Below are 20,408 nucleotides of genomic sequence, written 5' to 3' on the forward strand. Positions count from 1 at the left end.
TGCTGCTTTTATTGGTGAAGGGTGCTCTTGCTGAAAACCCTGCTCCATTATATTCTGAGGCACCCAAACATTCATGAAAAGCCATCTCATGGAAGACTCACACCAATTTTCTAGTGATGTCAGGAAGGTATAAAAGGAGAAAATCATAGCCTTTTACTATGATAAAGTCAGGGCCCCTTCAAATATCCTTTTTATTGCACATTCAAGATGATATGTGCTCCTGATGGGATTTGAAAAGTTTTGGGATGGAACTATTGCTTCATTTCCAATCAGTGCATGTCCCATAGCTTCCTAATGAATTCATGCAACTTTTAATACCACAAATGTTCAGGATGGGATGGTGGTTTGTCCTGCTTCAGTTGTGCTGTAGTGCAAACAGCCCTTCCACACAGCAATAATGTGGTTACATTAGGAAAGCATTGCAGAACTAATGAAGTGGAATGATGCGTTGATGGTCCGGTATAAATCAACCACTTATGCCCTATTACTGAGTCAATGACAAGTTGCAGAGCACGCCCACACACAAAAACACTAGTCTGGAGGGGGACTTAGTGAAAAGTGTTCCGGACCATCTGGAGTTTTCATCCTATGACTACAGCTTCTGAGTTGAGAGGCACCTGTTGCATAGAAGAATGTGTATGAGAGATTAGAAGGGAGGATTGGGGGACCACAGACAAGGGTCACCCGAACCTAAGGCCAGCCTTGGCTTGAGATTTCACATATCTTAACAGCAATATATAGTGTCTGTCAGAAAACAGAAATTGTGGAATGAAGTTTTTATTCCTTTAAGCTAGCTCTCATTCTTTAAATCTGGGCATTACAAATCTCTCTCCGTGTGTATGGTCCAGAAGTTCCAGTACAGTCAAACCTCAATTTTTGAAAGTCTCAGCTGCTGAATGTTTCGTAAGCTGAACACCGAAAACCCAAAAGTGAATGCTTCCGTTTTCAAATGCGCCTTGATAGGTGAATGGCTTCTGTGGCACATTTTTCTTTTTTCCACATTGACTTTGCAGCCAGACCTTTGATCCTTGATTTTTGAACGTCGAACAGATTTCCGGAATGGATTATGTTCGAAAACCGACATTCCACTGTATTGTGGTTTTTACAGATGAGGATAAAAAGAGTATGCTGCCAGTCACTGAAGCCACCTAAGCTGGTGGAGCTAGTGGTTAAACTTGAATGTGAATATTCTGAGGAATGCAAGCTGTAGAATTACTCGAGGAGCAAACCATTGAAGTTGGACTTCATGAGGGCCAGTTCACCAACTCCAAACACCTCACTTTCTGCTCACCACTTGTTGACTCGAACCGTAATCTGCGCATTGCATAAAAATCCACTGCAAGTGCTGCAATGATGTCAGTCCTCTGACAAAACAAATCACACTTTTAAAGGCCTTAAACTTTTTAACACTCCCACCCCCACCATCGCACTCCACCTCATTCATTGCAATCAGGCTCCAATCCCTCTCTCCTCACCAATGCGTTCCCCTCCACCCACGACATCGAGCAGCCTCAAACTTCATGGAAAGTCCCTTTGGTGTTGGATCTCAGTCGTTCATGCTAGTACTCCTCGCCCCCGAGTTTGAGGCTTCATGGAGCGGTGGGCGTGTGAAGCGCCTCAAGCAGAGGAGTGAAACTCCTAGGGACCGATGTCCCTTCACCCCCGTAATAAAATATTTTAGGGAGTCCCCCCCCCGCAGTTGATGGGCATTGCCATTCAAATGGTATCCGTGTGCCACGTCCTGCGACCGATTAGGTGGGACGGGGCTTACCGTCTATTTTATTCAGGTTAGCCCCCCTGGCCTCCTGAGTCTCACAGGCTTGGGCCACCCTAACCTGCCCCCCCCCCGAGAGTTCAGTCCAGGAGCAGCGAGGGGCCCCCAAGCCATCCCTTAATGCCCGAAGCAACGCAGAGAGACCGTTGGTCCTGACCTCGCGCCGCCGGATCCTGTCGGTTAGGGGCCTCCTCCCGCTGGACCGTTGGGCGCTGACTTGGGGCCTCGTGCTCCCCTCTGGCAGGGGAAGGAAGCCAGGAGGGCCAAGGGGGGATTCCCTGCTTCGCTCTTCATCTGCGGCGCGCGCGGCGTGTCTTTTGTGTTTGTACACACAGAGGCGGCCGCGGGAAGCCGAGAGTGGGCAGGGAGGAAGCCGCGCGGGCGTGGCCTCGCCTTCCCTCCATTGTGCGCCATTGGCTGCCCTCCTCGGCGGGGGCGGGGCCTGGGCGGGGCTAAGCGGCGGAGACGGCCCTCCCGAGTCAGCCATCTTTCAATTGTGCTCTCAGCCGCCGTCGCCCGCAGCAGCTTTAGCGCCTCCTCGCTCTTCCTCGCCTGCTCGGCAGCCGCGCTCAGCCTCAGCGGACGGGGGTAAGTCGGCAGCCTCGCTCCCTCCCGCGGCGGCGGCGCCCCCCCCTCACGCCAGCTTAGCCAGGGACCCCTCCGGGCTGCCCCCCGAACCTCTCCGGCAAACTTCTGGGAAGAGCTGCGGTTGGGGGGCAGGCGAGTCCCCAGCGCAGCCGAGGAGACGGCTCCTTCGCGCAGGGCCCCCCCAGCCCCACTTCGCGCGGCTCCTGCCCCCCTCCAGCGCCCTCCCCGCACCCCGGACCCCCACCATCCTCCTCCCCAGCCCCTCACCTGCCCCCTCGGCCCCTCGTCGCCCCGCATCGGAGCTGGGAAGCGGCTGCAAACTGGAGCCACTTGCCAGCCCGGGGAAACTCTCCTGCCTGCCTTGCCTGGCTCCCCACAGTTGTTGCTCAGCTTCACCATCTTGTCTCTTTTCTCTGGTCACCGACCATATTTTTTTCTCTCCTATTGCATAAAAACAATAAAAAGGGGAGAAATGTGCCCAGGAAACGATCCAAACCCAGCGCGATTTGGGGGGATTCTCGGTCCAAACTTTTCCTCTCCCCGGTAGCCCGTCGGACCCCACATAGTTTGGAGCTGCTGGGGGATTTTTTTTCCGGGGGGTTGTTATTGTGTTGCTATTTTATTTTTTTATTTTTTCCCCCTCCCCGTCTCTCTCTTTCTCTCCCTGCAATAGGGAGTCTAAGGCTGCATTTCGTGATTGTTTCCATTTTGTTGGGGATGAGTTTGCCAGCGAGAGGCGCTTGGGAGCGAGGCAGCCTCAGCACTGGCAATTGGGCAGGCGGGAGCAGCACCGAAAAACCTGACCCCCCAAAAGTTCGTTGCTTTCTTGCACTTAAAATCTGACGTGATATTTCCCCCCCCCTTCCTTTTGTGGAATAAAACCTGGCTCGTCGACGGCTTCCATTTGTTTTTCCTTCGCGCGCTCGGCAGGGCGAGGGGAACGGTGGCTGCTTTGCAGGAGAACACTTTAAGGCTTGGGAGTCCCCCTGTTTTCTTTTCTGTTTTTAAACGGATTTTTGTTTTTTTGCTCAATGCAAGCCTTAAATCAGATGCACGTCCCCCGGCGTTTTCGGCAATTATTGGCACTTTTTCTGAGCCCACGGGAGGGGGTTAGGAACCGCTTGTGTTGTGTTGGAATCGCCCCTCTCTCATCTTTTTGACTGCTGCTGCATCGCTCCAGTTTTTTGCCCTGGGCAAGGGCTGCATTTTAGCAGGCTACTACAACCCTAGGCATTTATTTTACTGTTAAATAAATTAGATCCCCCCTCCCTGACCATTTCACCATCCAATCCAGCACTTGCAAGGGAAAGGATTTCGTTATGTGGCAAGCTCGCAGGCGGGGAAGTCTGCTGCTTGCCTTGCTACCGGAGGTGTGGATCCGCAGCTTTTTAATCGCTTAAGGTTTTGGAGGTCCTTAACATCCGATGCATTGTTGTTGTCTCTGTAAAGGTAGTTTTAAAAACAAATAAATCTGCATTTTCGGAAACCCTTCCCCCCTCCTCTGGTGACTGCTGTGTGGCGGTATAGTGATCGCGTGGGTGATTTCTTACCGATAGGTGTAAGGAAGAGAAGTTCGCGGGAACATGGCTCGTACCAAGCAAACTGCCCGTAAATCCACCGGTGGGAAGGCGCCCAGGAAGCAACTGGCGACAAAAGCCGCTCGCAAGAGCGCGCCCTCTACTGGTGGGGTCAAGAAACCTCATCGCTACAGGTATAGAAATGACCGCGAACAAAAGTATTGTGATGTCATAGTCCCCAAACAACGCGGAAATGTTTATCGGAACGCAACTTTTTGCTTTGGGGATTTTTATTTTTTAAATCTTATACATTGAATCGGATTATACTGGCAAGGTCTCCGTTGTTTCTTCTCTTGACGAAAAAGAAAAATTGCAACATAAAAATATTTAATATTGAACATTTCCTCCGAAAAAAGCTGTAAGATCGCCTTTGATAGTAATATATCAATTGTATTGATTAAATGGATTTTAAAAATAAAATCTGAAAATCACAATATTAAGTTTAAAAAAACAAATCTGGTTCTGCCGTGTTTAGGATGTAGTAATAGGGCTTGCTGATTAATGAAGGTGTTGGAAGAAGCCTGCTTTATTTAAAACTTGCCGAGCCTGATAATTTTTCATTTATTTAAATTAGTTTAGCTCCTCAGCTGTTACTGTAAAACTGATATAATTTGTTCGTTGTACCACTAGAGGGCAGTAGCTGCCTCCAGATAAGCAGGTAAATAGCAGGCTTTACACTTTTAAATGTTGTTTTTAAGACTGTGTATACACAAATGGATAAATTGTAATTACTGATATTCTTCTAGTAGCCATTTTTCTCATCAGTTTCTTAACATTTACATTGCATAAAGAGGACCTAAAGAAAAATGAGTACTGAGAAGAGACTCTTTAATGGTTTCTAGCATTCTGTTTTGGACTGTTCTTTTTAGCTGAAACCTATTTGACTTATTTTAGCATGTCACTACTTCATTTTGCAGAAGTTGGTCTTGCACAAAATGTTCTTGTATGCTCATGTCTCTTGAATGGAACAGTTATTCAAACTTTCATTTCTCTCTGGAATTTTGTATGCTCTCTTTTTTGGAGATGAAGACAAAAAGCTCATTTGTCTTGTTTCTTCTTCTTTGTTTGATCACTTAAAGGCCAGGTACTGTGGCTCTTCGTGAAATCAGGCGTTATCAGAAGTCAACCGAACTTCTGATCCGCAAACTTCCTTTTCAGCGCCTGGTGCGTGAAATTGCTCAGGACTTCAAAACAGATCTGCGTTTCCAAAGCGCAGCTATTGGTGCTTTGCAGGTAAAAATCATATTGTATCTTACTAGCTGCCCTTAACCTCCCAAATGGCAAGGTGCCCCTTAATAGAACTGATAATGCATGTCTGAACAATATAATTTCAGGTGAGTACTTATCAGTGTTTTCCACCCCATAACCTTATATATGAACTTAGTTTTCAATTAGCCATTTTGTGTCCCGAATTGTTTCTTTCTAAGTTACAATTATCTAGCTTTTAAAAAGACATGGGGAAAGGTGCTTAGAGGTAAACTCTTTCGACCAAAGTAATTCAGCTGACTTTTAAAAATATATACCTGAGACTTAATTTACAACTGTCTCAAACAGGACACATGTGGGTATAGCTTTACCATCACAAATGACATGAAAAGCCCTTTCTAGAGTGCAGCCATTAACAGCACTGTGCCGTTAGTACGTGAGGGAGTATGTGATTGGTTACTTCCATACGCTCATCTTATTGGTTGAGCTGTTTCTATGGTTAGTCAAAACTTCACGCAATTGGTGGGTTTCACAAGTAAGCATCCATGTGTTTGTAGGTGCACAGATAACTACCAGCATTTGGGAGAACTAAAGTAATTCACCTCCTTGAGGAAGATCTTAAAACTTGAAGTGTTGGAACATAAGGATTTCAAAAATAGATCTCCTAAAGGAACTGCAAATGAATCCATTATTTCTTTCCACCACCCTTCAAGATTCATTTTTTTATTTTTACTCTGCACGAAGGTTAACCAAACCATTTCTGAGATTTGTCAGGAATATGATCTATGTTACGCTGCATCAGAATACTTAGCAGCTTCTGCCTTTGTCAAACCTCCAAGTAACTTCCACACACCTTTCCTCTTTCCACATCATTAGGAAGAGCAAGGGGTACCTGTTAGGATGTGGTTGGGATACACCTGGCATGTGAGATGTACTTTTTGAGCCCTTCTATAAGATAAACCATTGAAGACAGAATGCTGCACTGGAAAGACCTTGGTCTGATCCGGCAAGACAATCTGTATTTTCTACAACAAAACACAAAGCTTGCATTAGTGTTAGATGTGATGATTTCAAAATATGGAGATGGAACTTGTGCTGTTTTCAAGTTCTCTTTTTTGGTTTATTTGCACAAATTGCTGATGTGTAAGTAGATATATGTGAAGAGCATGACACTGCCAATTCTAGGCAGATCCAGTGTATTTTCCAAAAGCAGACAGGCACATTATCCCTTTCCATGCAACACTTATGTGCACAAGAGTGATGTAAGCATGGCTAGGTTGTGGTGAGGACAACGACTTAACAAGGGAGAAGCAGCCCTTAGTTTGTAAGCGCTGCACTCAGGGGGCAGAGAGCATTTAATACTTTACAGACCTATTTGACATTCTCAGAAGCAGTTCCCAGACAGAACTGATTTGTCAGTCATGGGACTCACATAAACCCAAATGTTTTGCAGCATGCTTTGCCTGCTCTGTATGATGTAACACTGTCACCTCCTGCTCTAAAGGGACAGAGGTACAAGAAAGAAGTCCATTAGCCATCCTAAGAATCACAATGAAGATTTGTGTGTGAAACATGTACAGTTCTACACAACATATGCATAATTCAGGCTAAAACAGATGTCTTAAAAATTCAGCACAGTCTAGAATCTAGACTCTAGATGAAGCCTGCCTTATTTGTGGCCCATCAACTCTTAACACAACCCACCGTCATGCTGGTGCACGACACCCACTGTGTTTGCAGTCCCAGACTGATTACCAAAGAATAGGAATTTTATTGACTATCATATAGGGTTAACAGGCTGCACTTCTCTTGTGTACAGTCCTCCAGCCAGGGTGTTATGAGGTTTCTGGCTATCCATTGCCAGATTATGATTTTTAAAGCAAGACTGAATGGTTGAGAAATCAAGAATGCAACATGGACATCAAAGAAGTTGCATTGTTGTTGGTAAAAAGTAGCAGTGGTGCTGCTGCTTCATAAAACCCACAATACACCTATGTTCCTTGGCTAGATCCTTGTCCAATCCTGACCTTATTTTAATCCCAGGATGAGCAGGCATTAGGCTTTAATTTTTATACCACAACCCTGAGACCTACCAGCCATAGCCAGGTGCATATAGTGGCTTAGGAGGGATAACATAATGAGAATTAAGGACAGTGTACCTGAGCTTAGTCCATATTAAAGATCCACATCTATCTACCTTTCTTTCAGTTTCCAAAATTAGGGTGGAGTGGGAAATACCTATTAATTGTTGGTTTTGCTATATAGTTGGGAGCCAAAAAACTTGACCATCATACTGTAAATCTCCCAGAGATGTATCAGTAGATCCTGATCTCCCTCCTGCCTTTCCTCTAAAGATGGATTCTGAAGTTTTATACAGTGCTTGCACAAGCGGAAAACAGCTTGCACAAACAGCCTTTCCTCTAGCCTCCATCTGCAAAATGTTTTTCCCCTTTAATTTGGGGGGTGGGGAGCATCTCCTGAACGGTGGGGCTTTCAGTCATGGCTGCTGTGGGAACATGCCCCAAATCAGGCAGAAAGGGCTTGCATCCCACTGAAGGAAGAGTCCCTCTGCCTGATTTTGGATGATTCTCCACCCATTTCACGTCAGTCCTTACAACATGGCCCCCATTATTCAGGAGGGCCCCCAACCCTCTGAAGAGGGTTTTTGGAAGATACAAGTAGGAGGACGGGAATATCTGTTGTGTAAAGAGCATTATGCTCATGTAACTACTCAAAACGATCCTTTAACTGTTGTTCCCCTGTGGAAGAGTTAACTTGCTACAAACCACCTTAGTGGTGGATCAGGATCCAGAAGGGGCTTTTGTTTTGCAAGCCACAAGAATGTTTTGGAGAAGATAATACATAAGTTAATTATGATGGTTAATGCCCAATCCAGGTGTGGAATCAATCAGAGACAGGATTTTATAGTTGGGTGTATCGGAACTCTAGGGCTACAATACCTTGTTTTCTGTTTACCAACATTTGTATCCCACTTGAATTTAACACAACCGCTAAATGATTTACAAGGAACATCATGTAATTAAAACATGGAGCACACATTTAAAATCAGCAGTAAACTAACAAGAGATTAAAGCATGCAAAGATCTATGTGTGGATAGGCTTTTTGGCAGGTGCCAAAAAGGATACAGAAAAGGTATTGATGTCAGACGTCAATAGGCAGAAAGCGCCAAATTGCAGGTGCTGTCTCACCAAAAGATGTATTTTCCCCTCCCAATTGCATAAGACAATTTAGAAGAGAGACATAGCGAAAGTGTGCCAAAGTTTGTAATTACTTGAGAGTCTGTGCCCTTTGCTTCAAACATTCAACTTATTTTCTTCTCTCAACAGGAGGCAAGTGAGGCCTACCTGGTTGGCCTGTTTGAAGACACCAACCTGTGTGCTATTCACGCCAAACGTGTCACAATCATGCCAAAAGATATCCAGCTAGCACGCCGCATACGTGGAGAGCGTGCTTAAAGTCTTCTAAGATGGATTTGTCATTCTCAAAACAAAATAAATCTCTTCTTCCTGTTATTGGTAGTAATGAACGTTAGATATTTTTTTCCATGGGGTTAAAAGGTACCTAAGTATATGGTTGCAAAAATGAAAAGAAAAAAAAATAGAGGACAGAATCGGGTATTGGCAAGCTCTTTTTCATTTTCATTTGTGTGTGGATTTTTAATATAAACGTGGGGACATATAATGCATTATTGCTATCAAAAACCATTTCAGTGAACATATTTCAGCAGTTCAACTTTATAACAATTATAAATATGCCAGTCAAACTTTTCTGGACAATGCCAGCATTTGGATTTTTTTAAAAAATAGGTAAATTTCTTATTGATGGCAACTATATGGTGTCTGTAACATTTTTATCATACAGTAGATTCCATCCATTCGCTATACTTTTCTAACTAAGTTGTCCTACATGCAAGTACATGTTTTTAATGTTGTCTGTCTTCTGTGCTGTTCCTGTAAGTTTGCTATTAAAATACATGAAATAACATTTGTTTTTTTGCCTTTAATTTTTAACCCTGCCACATTGACTGCTAGTTTCTGTAAGTCAGCACCAATAGAAATTCAAGAAACATGCATCTCTTACACTGCTTCCAAACTAAATGTAGGAAAGTGAGCATTTCTGACTCGTATTGAGAATTGGAGCCATATCAAAATTTATATGTGGTGGGGAAACACACATGGATGTAGTTACCAGTTAACACATGTGCGCATCCACATCAATAATGGCAGTAGCACTTTCAATGAACAAAGCTTCCCTTCCAGCCAATTCATGTGAATTGATCTTTTGGATCCCTCTTCCAGTTTACAAGTATAAAAGTAGCACACTTACTACATGAATTGGCCACCACCAGAAGGAATGAGTGTCTCGCATCTCCTAGGTGGTGTGAGCTTATGGTGTGGAAATTAGGAATCTGTGGTCATGACTCTCTGGTTTGAAATTACTATTTTTCTATTTTCACTTTAATCCTATGGGGGGAGGGAGCAAATCTGCTTCCTGCACAGACTGAAAAAGTCCCTAAATGTAGCTGTGTGTGAATCTTGACTACGGAGTCGGAGCTTCCATTTTGAGTGTTCTCAAACCCTTCCCTGCCTTCTTGCTGTTTCCAGCCATTTTCCAGAGCATATTCAGTGGTACCTCAGGTTAAGGACTTATTTCGTGCTGGAGGTCCATTCTTAACCTGAAACTGTTCTTAACCTGAGGTACCACTTTAGCTAATGGGGCCTGCCGCACTGCCGGCACGTGATTTCTCATCCTGAAGTAAAGTTCTTAACCTGAGGTACTATTTCTGGGTTAGCGGAGTCTGTAACCTAAAGCGTCTGTAACCTGAGGTACCACTGTACTCTAGCTAGTTGGGTCAGTTTCTCAGATTCAGCTGATGTTCCGTTTTCTTCTGTGATTCTTCCTTGCAATCATGCTGCAAACTTGCACAAATCAAATTGCACTTCTGTCCTACAGAAACTAATATACAGTTGTACCTTGGAAGTCGAACGGAATCCGTTCTGGAAGTCTGTTCGACAACCAAAATGTTCGGAAACCAAAGCGCTGCTTCTGACTAGCTGCAGGAAGCAAACAAACAGGCACTTCCGGCGTCAGGGAGCCAAAATGTTCGAGAACTAAGCTGTTTGAAAACAAAGGTACGACTGTATACTCTTCCCTTGCCCCCAACACAGTTACACTGGGTCCCCCCAGCAAATGGTTATCCGCTTCTGTATGCCCCATATATGGAGTGGGGGAAATACATTTTTCACTTTTTAAATTCCTAAATCTAATCTCACACATAGTTAGGAATATTGAAAGAATTAAAACAATTCATATTCGAGGAAGGTTTTGCTTGACTTTTATAATACAAATTCATTTTGACCCTATTTTCAACAGTCAGTCAAGTGACAATGGATAGAAAAATAAACCTTGAAAGAGTAGCGCACCAGAAAAGACTGGTTTTGAAGCAAGTGGGTTATTAGATTTAAGATGTTTTTTTAATGCTACCATAATGGGTGAAGGAACATTCACAATAATGTTTGCTAAATAATTAAATGGCTTTCTTTTAAAAGGAAAGAAGTTCAATGTAATTTTATCTCAAAAAAGCAGAAAACTTGGTGGTTGGTACTGCCAATCAATAGAAGGGCAGTTATATTGGAACTTGAACTGTGTTGGTTTGTGGAAGGAGACAGTAATACCAAGAACAGAAAGTACTTGGCCAGCACGCAGCAGAGTATTAATTTGTGCATTACATAGCATGGGAGTCAATTCACTTTGTAATTGTTGGCATCCCTATGTCTTGAAAGATAATGGAGTGAACCCCCAGGGGTGAAGTCAAACAACTGTGTTAACAGCACCTTAACCCCCCCCCCCGCCTTTGTTTTGGGCCAGAGGTGAGGATCCTATGGCCCTTTAGATCAGTGTTTCCCAACCTTGTGCCTCCAGCTGTTTTTGAACTACAACTCCCATCATCCCTGACTAGCAAGACCAGTGGCAAGGGATGATGGGAATTGTAGTCCAAAAACAGCTGGAGGCACAAGGTTGGGAAACACTGCTTTAGATGACATCAGCTCAGGGCTAATGATGAAGGATGTTGGCATTTGCAGTCCTCTAATGTTTAAAAGGTTGCAAGTTACCCATTCCTGGTTAAGGACATGAAGTTCAGACAGTTTAAATCAGCAGCCATACAAAATTCAGCATGTTCTGTCAGTGTGGAAGCTATAGCTCTGACACAAAGTAATCCAAATCTCATAAACTATTTAATTGATTCAGAAAATATGAATTGCATTGATTTTAGTTGGTATGTGTGTATGAGAGAGAGATGTTTTAATATGTAAAGGTAAAGGACCCCTGGACAGTTAAGTCCAGTCAAAGGCGACTATGGGGTTACGGCGCTCGTCTCGCTTTCAGGCTGAGGGAGCTGGCGTTTGTCCACAGACAGTTTTCTGAGTCATGTGGCCAGCATGACTAAACCGCTTCTGGAACAACGGGACAGAAACCAGAGCACATGAAAACGCCGTTTACCTATTTATCCTCTTGCACTGACGTGCTTTCGAACTGCTAGCTTGGCAGGAGCTGGGACAGATTAATGGGAGCTCACTCGGTCGCGGGGATTCGAACCGCTGACCACCTGATCAGCAAGCCGAAGAGGCTCAGTAGTTTAGACCACAGTGCCACCCGTGTACCTTTTTTAATATTTCCACTCGTCTGTCAGGTGCCACTGAATAACGGGCCATCTTCAACTAAATAGTTGGTCTAGAAGTAGCCAGTGCTGATAACACACTTGGAGCCCACAGCCTTTAATCAGCTCAAGGGTGGGGGGAACTCATAAAAAAAATTGGGGGGAGGGGAAGAAGGTTCAATAGTACAAGGACAACCCTTTCATTGACAGAATCTTAGAGCTGTGTTGATTACAACCCATCATTAGTAATATGGACTTACCTATCAGGGTGTGAGGGAACAGAGATGACTGACAGAGGGCAAACAGCCTAGCCTTGGGTAATTCTGAGGTTTCTTCTGGCTTTAGTAGGTTTGTGATTATGCTGTGAGAAATTACTAACTGCAGATTTGCAAGATGAGTTGCACACATGCACTGAAGGTATGAGACACGGCAGGGAATGGAAGAGAAATGGGGATGTGCGCCAACTAGAACAAGAAAGGAAGGGGCAACTCCCTACGCAGGGAAATGGGGGAAATCTATCTGTGTGTGACAGTGATGTGAGTGGCTTCCAGATAATTTCACCAGATAGCAGCTGTCTAATGAGATGGGCATTAAATGGAATGTCAGGGAGGAGAGCAAGCTCTTGGAATAGGTTAAATTCTCCTCTGCAAAAAATGCAATATCCACTGGTATCCAGGCGATTGCCAGATGGTATCTGAGCATCTGCAGGGGATAGTGATTACTCTACATAGCAAGAGGAGAAAAGGGAGGGTGAGGGGCAGGAAAGTAGGGTGAAAACACAACAAAACGATATTTCAGAAAGGCTTCTGTGCCACCCTGGGATGCTTCTCTTTTTATTTTTGGAATTTCCGTTCCACCCCTTTAAAAAAAGTCCTTCAGGTGAGATAAAAGTAACAGACCAAATATACATCATCATAAAAGCATAATAATAAAGCAATTGTAAACCAGCTATTTTAAAAGCAGCTGAAACCATTTTAGATGGCTGAGGAGATTTCCCCCCTCCCCCTTAAGCTTTTATGTAATGCTGAAAGGAGAACAGTGCTGGCACTAGCCAAGTCTCCTTGGGGAGGGAATTCCAAAGGTGGAGGCCACCACTGGGAAACTTGCTCTTTTAGGCACCGCCTGCCTTGCCTAAATCCAGAAAGCCTTGATAGATAATTTCATTCCAGGGACAGGTTAGTGTGGCAGCAGGCCTTTATTATATCACGTGCTCAAATCCAATGCCATATACGTCTTTAAAGGTGAGCACCAGCATTTTGACTTCTATTCTGAATCAGAGCACAAAGTAATGAAGCTCTCCAAGTAAGGATGTTGCCTGCGCTACTTTTAGTAAAAATATATAACAAATAGGTCAAATTTATGTGCTTTTTCATACAGCAGCAAGGTGAGGGGGAGTGACCTAGCTATGCCTGGCAGAACATCTTACTCTATGATCTTAACCCCATCATGAATTAATTAGAGTTGAGCATGCTGGTTATAGGAGACTCGATATCCCATAATGTGCATCTGATTTAGGCCGATGTTTGCCAGCCTACCAGATATGTGCACATGTGATTGCTTCCACATAGTCTAGGAATCTTCTTAGTTTAACAGAGGGTCATGGGGAGGGGGGTCAAAAGAAAAAAAACAAGGGACACCCTAGAGTATGACTAACAACCTTACCCTGTTTGTTGATTGATAGCTATATGGTCATTTAAAGCCAGGATGATCACAGATATTTTTTTAAAAACCAAAACCCTATGTGTCAGGACTGCCTCCAGGTCCCAGCTCACAGAGGACCAACGCCCAGTTGATTTAATGTACAAAAGTCTTTATTGAAGTTTAGTTTCCATTTCAAACCCCAGAGCGTGCAGCCCTACGTCTTGACTTCAGATCGGCGAAGTCCCCTCTGAATCACTACCCCTTCCGCACCAGTTTAAGATCCTAGCCCGGCTCCACCTCCTGCGCTGTTCCTTCCTCCGCTGGGTCCTTCTGCCCCCTGGGGTTTCCTCCTTCCTGGACTCTTCTGACGCTGACCCTCCTGAGTCTTGCCCTTCCTTCCGGCGGGCTTTAGGACCTGGCTCCCCATCCGGGCTACCTGCTGTGCCGCTCGCCTGTACATTTGAACTTGGCGCGCGCGCCCAGCCGGTAACCTTCCTCCTGACCGTTCCCCCGCTCTCCGATGTGGGCGTGGTCAACCCTGACTCATCTCCTCTCGCTGGTGGCGAGAACACTGTTCCCGATTCCTGGGACTCCTCCCCCCTACTGTGCTCTGGTGGGGAAGCTGGTCCTGATTTCCAGCTGCTGCTCAAGGAGTCCCCGCTGGCCCCTTCCTTCTGGGGCTTCCCCTTTGGCACCCCCCTCGCCCTGGCCATGGGCGCTCCCTTCTGTGAGTCTTCCGATTCGCTGGTGAGACTCGTGGAATCTCTCTGACCACTGTCACTGCCTACTCCCCCCTCGGATTCCTCCTCCTCGCTCTCCATTTGCTCCCTCTCCTGTGTCTCTGCTCCTGAACCCCTGACACTATGTTTACACCAACAATCACTACCTAAGTGTCCCCACCACATCCACTATTCTCATTCCCTTTATTTTGATATTCAGAGTCCCATTGCTTATTTATCCAAAATGGCACCATCCACTCACTGGATGGCAGTATCATAAGGGGGAGCCCCAGGGTTTTCCGAAGTACAAAAATATTTAGAAGAAAAACTCAAGTGTGTGGGAAGGCAGGAGGAGAGAGACGGGGAGAGAATCAAAGCAGCCCAGTGAGGACTGAGCATGCTCAGCGGCCGCAGACTCCCAGGGGGGTGGGGGTGGAATCAAAAATTTGGCACATGGAAAATGGAACAAAGTGGCTGGAATATTGGAGATCCCAGCATTCCACATTGCAACCATTTGTTGCCAGTCCCACTTACATCTTGTTGTAGACTCTTTTCTACCTGCAATATAACATATTAATTTACCCAATACTCGTCCTTCCTGTACTGGATTCTGAAGCAGGTGTTCCTGACTGGCACAGTTGTTTTTATTTCACCTACACAGGCACGGTTTAATAGAATGTCTTGATATAACCACAAGCCTGAAACTGAAACACATTCTGCATCTGGGTAGGTAGTTATAGCAGAAATGATGGAAAGGGAGTGACTGCATATTTTCACACAAGAAAAAATATTGCAAAAATGGGATCTCCAAAATATCCCACAAGACAAAATGGGAATAATTATTTATGAGGGAAAGAGACCAGAAAATGTGGCGGGGGGGGGGATTTGCTATTCCTTGTACATCAGTATTTATTTAAAACATTTCCCCTCTTCTAAAAGGATTCTAGGTACATAGGAACAGTTGGGGTGATGTATAGATTATTAAGTACTGGGGGCGGGGGGGGGCGGAGCTGATAGCATAATCATATTGCCGAGCCATGCAGAGTTCAGCACCTTGTGAAACAGTCACGACTGACTCTTCCAGAGCACAATTCAACCCAGATTTAATGTGCTGCAAACTGAGCATGCGGTGAAGGAATCCTACAGCCACAAGCTGCCTGCTTAAATTCTGCTGTTTGAAGTCTGGAAGGAATGTCAGGCAGCACTAATGTGGACACTCACTGGCACATATACAGCCTCCGTTATAGTTTCTACAAACATGGGAGTGCCCTTATCTCCAGCACTGCCTTTGATCAGAATGTGGGACCGAACCGAGAGCCAGTGTAGATGCAATTAGTAAAGAGAACATGGATGGTTCTCTACTGCAAAGTGAAGCGAGCCAGCAAAGCTGATTCTGCCCACAGTTCTTAGTCACAACCCCTCTCTAAATGCATGAGTGCCTGGCAGCTGTGACCTTGTCAAACAGCTTGTGAAAGGGGTCTTCCCAGACGAGCGCATGAGCTGGATGTGGGGGACTGAGCCGCTGTCACGTGAGTGCTGTGAGCAGTCTTGCCACCGAGCGAGGCAAGAGGTCCCATCTGGAAGCAGAACTCAGGACAGATTAGGGAGAAAAGCTGCGTGACAATCCGCGTCCCCGGCTGGAGCAACTTCAAACAATTTCCATGTGCCAATTCATTTGAGACTTTTCAATCTGGTGGCTGTGTGCTGTATGTTGTAGAGGACAGTCCTCTGATTCGGGCATCTCCTCTTTTAGGGGTGGGTGACCAAATACAGCCGTCTAGGCCTCTGGTCTCTTTGGACATGAGACTTAGCAAGCACACAGGCCACATGCTTGCAGTCTATCCCACTACGGCGATTTGGTTTTACATTAGAATAATTAATTATAAGTTTGCATCTAGGTGTGTGCATTATCCTGTGCGACCTTTATGCAAATCTGTGCCCTCTTTTGTGGTTATGTGTAAGAGGCTGCTCTGCTATACTTATGGGGACAGGCTGAGCACACTGGAATCCCAAAGATGCCCCCCACCGCCCCCCAAGTATCTACAGTACAGTGGTACCTTGGGTTACATACGCTTCAGGTTACATACGCTTCAGGTTACAGACTCCGCTAACCCAGAAATATTACCTCGGGTTAAGAACTTTGCTTCAGGATGAGAACAGAAATTGTGCAGTGGCGGCACAGCAGCAGCAGGAGGCCCCATTAGGTAAAGTGGTGCTTCAGGTTAAGAACACTTTCAGGTTAAGAACGGACCTCCAGAATGAATTAAGTTCTTAACCCGAGGTACCACTGTATTTGGTTGACTGCTCTTGCTTGAGTGTTGTCACCCTGTGATTTGCATGGCTGCCACCAGATGGCACCATAAGAGAAAAGGAGGGAGGGGGGAAGTGTAGGAAAAAGGAGTAAGGTGAAAATGCAGGGTGCATTGTGGTGCTGCAGGATAGAAGAAATTTTAGCAATTGGGAGGTGGGAAGGAGGTAGTAATTGCATGAGGTGGGGAGATCTCAGGGATTACATAGGCATCTGTGCCCAGAGGAGGATATGCAAAAATGGAGCAAGGTGGAGACAAGACTATGGGGTGAAGGGGAAAATAGGGTGTACAAAGAGGGTTGCAGAATAGGAGGGGTGGAGGCTTCAGAATGGGGGGGGATAAAAAAGGGGCTTAGTGGTTGAAATGTGTGGGATGAGGAACACCCAGAAGGTTAGTCCATGTGCAAGTGGTTGGTTTTATTGTATACACAACGATTGTCGATGTTTTTGGAAGGATGCCATGGCCTCTGGCTAGTGCAGTTAAGTTTATGATGATGGTGGTGGTGTACAAGTGGGGTGGCAGAAAAGAAGGGGAAGGAGCAGGCACGGTAATGAGAGTGAAGGGGTACAAGCAGGGCTGAACAGTAGAAGAGAGACATTGCTAAAGAAATGCGGCTGGGAAGGTTGAAGAGGGGCTTAGTAGTTTCATGGTGTGGGAAAGAGTTGGTCAGCAGAGTGAGTGGGGGAGCAGAGCCCCCCCCCCCTAGTTTGTTATATCTCTTGGGAATGTGTTTGCTTTGGATTTCCTGCTTTGAGCAGGAAGTTGGGCTGAGTGTTCTACAAGCCCCAACTCTATGGTTCGATGATGATGGCCTGCTTGTCCAGGTGCCATCTTCAAACACCTGAAGGGCTGTCCCATGGAAGATGGAGGAAGCTTGTTTCTGCTGTTCCAGAGGTTAGGACCTGAACCAATGGATTCCAATTACCAGAAAGGAGATTCTGACTAAACATCAGAAATAACTTGCTGTTCATCTATGGAACGGACTCCCTAGGAAGGAGGTGGACTCTCCTTTGCTAGAGGTTTTTATGCAGAGGCTGAATGACCATCTGTCAGGGCTCATTTAGCTGTGATTTCTGCAGGGGGGTTGGATCAGTTGACCCATCACAAAGAGCAAATGGGTCGAAAAAGCATCATTAATTTAATTCCAAGGAGAGAATAAATATTTGAGGGGAAGGGAGAAATATCGCCCTTCTCCCACCTCCAAGGAAACAGCAACCCATTGAGCGATTTGTCCAAAGTCAAGAAGAAAATTGGTGGGAAAGCTAGGTACTTACTATATATCTCTACAAAGTTGCAGCCAGCTGCTATGTATCTGCAAGATCTGTTTAGGAGAATAATTTAAGGCTCAGCTCTTCTGTGAAAACAGATGTTGAGGTGGCGTGAGGAAGTGCAACTCTCTGAAAATGGTCGAAATTGGATGAGGAACGGCTAACTTTCCTGATACAAAAACGATGTTCGCTGAAAAACCGATTGAACGGCAAGACGTCAACATAGATGACTGTAATGCTGGTGAGTTGCAGGCAGCGATACTGTTACATCTGGAACATGATTGGGATGCGGGGGATGGGATGGAAAGCAGGAGACGCATGCTTTCCAGTCTCATGCGGAATAAATCTGCCACTCAGGAGAAAAGCTTTAATCCAGAGATCTGACATTAAGGTCGCTCCCTTGCCCTGACTCTGCCCTTCCATCAATAGCACAATACTGAACATAATACACGTCCTTAGCAAAAAATAGTTTTGCCGCTGCACCAAGCTAAAGGCCTGCAGTTCACAGCATGCCACAGAAGTGTGGCATTGGCAGGGGTGATTTAAAAAAAAAGTTCAAAGAGGGTAGTAACAACCGCTAAGTTCACAGTGGAAGGAATCAGGCACTGCTTGCCTAAGTGTCGTAATGCTGAACTTCTACATCTTCCCTTCATTCCAGAGCAGCTCACAAGCAGACCGGGGTCATGTTTGGTATTGTTCCTTTCAAATATGGGCTTTCCTTGACATGGAAGCAATGCAGAGAAGGACATGAAAGGCCTGGTCAACTTTGGCCAGCCTTTGCTAGCCTGATGCCCTCCAGATTGTTTCGGACTACAACTCCCACCAGCCCCTTCCTGCACAGATATCGGAAAAAGTTTTCAGAGAAGGGAAACCAAAATGATCCAAGGGGATAGGGCAACTGCCCTAGGAGGAAAGGTTAGGACATAATGGAGCTTTTTAGTTTGGAGAAGAGGTGAGTAAGCAGAGACTTGATAGAGTTGTGTGAGGTTATGAACGGTGTGGTAAATCTCATAATTTTAAAAATACTAGAATGCTAGATATTAAAGAAAGCTGAATTTTGGAAGATTTGGGACAAATGAAAGAAAGAATTGTGGGTGGGGAGAATGCTGTTGCACTAATGCCCTGCTTGTAGGCTTCCTCTAGCCTAGATCATTTTTAAAACAGAGTGGTAGTTTAGATGGGCCTTTGGCCTGATCGAGTACAGAGGTACATCAGGTTACAGATGCTTCAGGTTACAGGCTCCGCTAACCCAGAAATAGTACCTCAAGTTAAGAACTTTGCTTCAGGATGAGAACAGAAATTGTGTGGCGGCAGCGGGAGGCCCCATTAGCTAAAGTGGTACCTCAGGTTAAGAATGGTTTCAGGTTAAGAATGGACCTCCAGAATGAATTAAGTTCTTAACCTGAGGTACCACTGTACACTCTTCTTATGTTCTTCAATAAGACTTAAATGAAACCAAGTTTTAACAACGTACAAGTGATTGATATATTTGTAAAATATATTACTGGATAAATGTATTTTGTTCTTTGTGAAGAACTCATTATGATGAGTTATAAACGAACTTGCATTTCATATTTGAGATGCTTCTCAGTTAACATATTTGCAACTGAACTCAAGCATTCAGATTTTCCCACTCTATATATTCCTGTAGAATAATGTTGCTATAGTGATTAACCTTCCCAGCATAAATGAATAAGACATCTTCTCAACTGCACTGACACTGTATAGTTGCTTGCCTCTCACTACCTTGAATGCCCATTGTAGAAATTCTTCTGCTTTCCCTTAAAAAGCCTTTTACTTCATGACTTCAAGGATTTTCATACTGAAAGTCATCTGAACTCAATAACACCAGGCACTGAAAGCCAAGACTTTACATTATGTGTTGTAGATCGCCACCTGCTGGCATGATGTCTACATTGCTACTAATATTGAGTTTTGCTTGGCAATAATCTTTTTTTTATTTTTTTATTTTTTTGGCAGGGGGATATACAGTCAGCTTCTCATCTATGCTCAGTTTTGTGAAGTGGAATTGTATTTGAAAGTTCCTGATACATCTGCAGTGGCTTTTAGTTGGGGAGACAAGGGGATTTAGTGATTAAAACAATAGTGTTACTTTGGGTGAAAATAAATGTCTTGGAGTAGACAGCAAATATTTCATCACTAATCTAGCACAGTGTTTCTGAACCAGGGGCCATGTAGGCCCCCAGGATATTCCAAGGGGGCCACAGGTGAAAAATGCATAAATAGGGGGCACAGCATGAGGCTAGGGGGCCACAGAGAGAAGTGAAGGGGGAAAATTGCTGTAAGGTGACTGAGGATCAGGCAGCAGGCCGAAGTCAGCCCCACTCTAGCCTTTTGGACTGACTCTGTAGGTTTCCCCCTCTGTGTCGAATTTGTTGTTTAGCTGTTTAGTCGTATCCAACTCTTTGTGACCCCATGGACCAGAGCATGCCAGGCACTTCTGTCTTCTACTGCCTCCCGCAGTTTGGACAAACTCATGTTAGTAGCTTCGAGAACACTATCCAACCATCTCGTCCTCTGTTGCCCCCTTCTCCTTGTGCCTTCAATCTTTCCCAACATCAGGGTCTTTCCCAGGGAGTCTTCTCTTCTCATGAGGTGGCCAAAGTATTGGAGTCTCAGCTTCAG

General features: G+C 45.0%; 1 protein-coding gene and 1 long non-coding RNA gene across 3 annotated transcripts; one reads left to right on the forward strand and one right to left on the reverse strand.

The window, feature by feature from the left end:
• Positions 1-761: 761 nt before the first annotated feature.
• LOC309366598 lies at positions 762-2,112 on the reverse strand. Its single transcript, XR_014166809.1, has 2 exons — positions 1,932-2,112; positions 762-1,364 (listed from the first exon to the last, which is right to left on the reverse strand). It is a non-coding gene; the product is annotated as an uncharacterized lncRNA (long non-coding RNA).
• A 108-nt stretch (positions 2,113-2,220) lies between these two features.
• Positions 2,221-9,149, forward strand: H3-3A (H3.3 histone A). Of its 2 annotated transcripts, XM_081905279.1 has the most exons (5): positions 2,225-2,362; positions 3,036-3,175; positions 3,919-4,073; positions 5,019-5,172; positions 8,494-9,149. In XM_081905279.1, exons 3-5 carry the CDS (start codon positions 3,946-3,948, stop codon positions 8,620-8,622), a joined length of 411 nt encoding a protein of 136 aa, XP_081761405.1. In that variant the 5' UTR covers positions 2,225-2,362; positions 3,036-3,175; positions 3,919-3,945; the 3' UTR covers positions 8,623-9,149. The 2 variants fall into 2 exon arrangements, with proteins under 2 accessions (XP_081761404.1, XP_081761405.1); XM_081905278.1 differs by lacking the exon at positions 3,036-3,175 and having other exon boundaries at positions 2,221-2,362.
• Positions 9,150-20,408: the final 11,259 nt, after the last annotated feature.

Source organism: Podarcis melisellensis (assembly GCF_964234715.1).
Source record: "Podarcis melisellensis genome assembly, chromosome: 3".
In the NCBI taxonomy this organism is placed as follows: Eukaryota; Metazoa; Chordata; class Lepidosauria; order Squamata; family Lacertidae; genus Podarcis; species Podarcis melisellensis.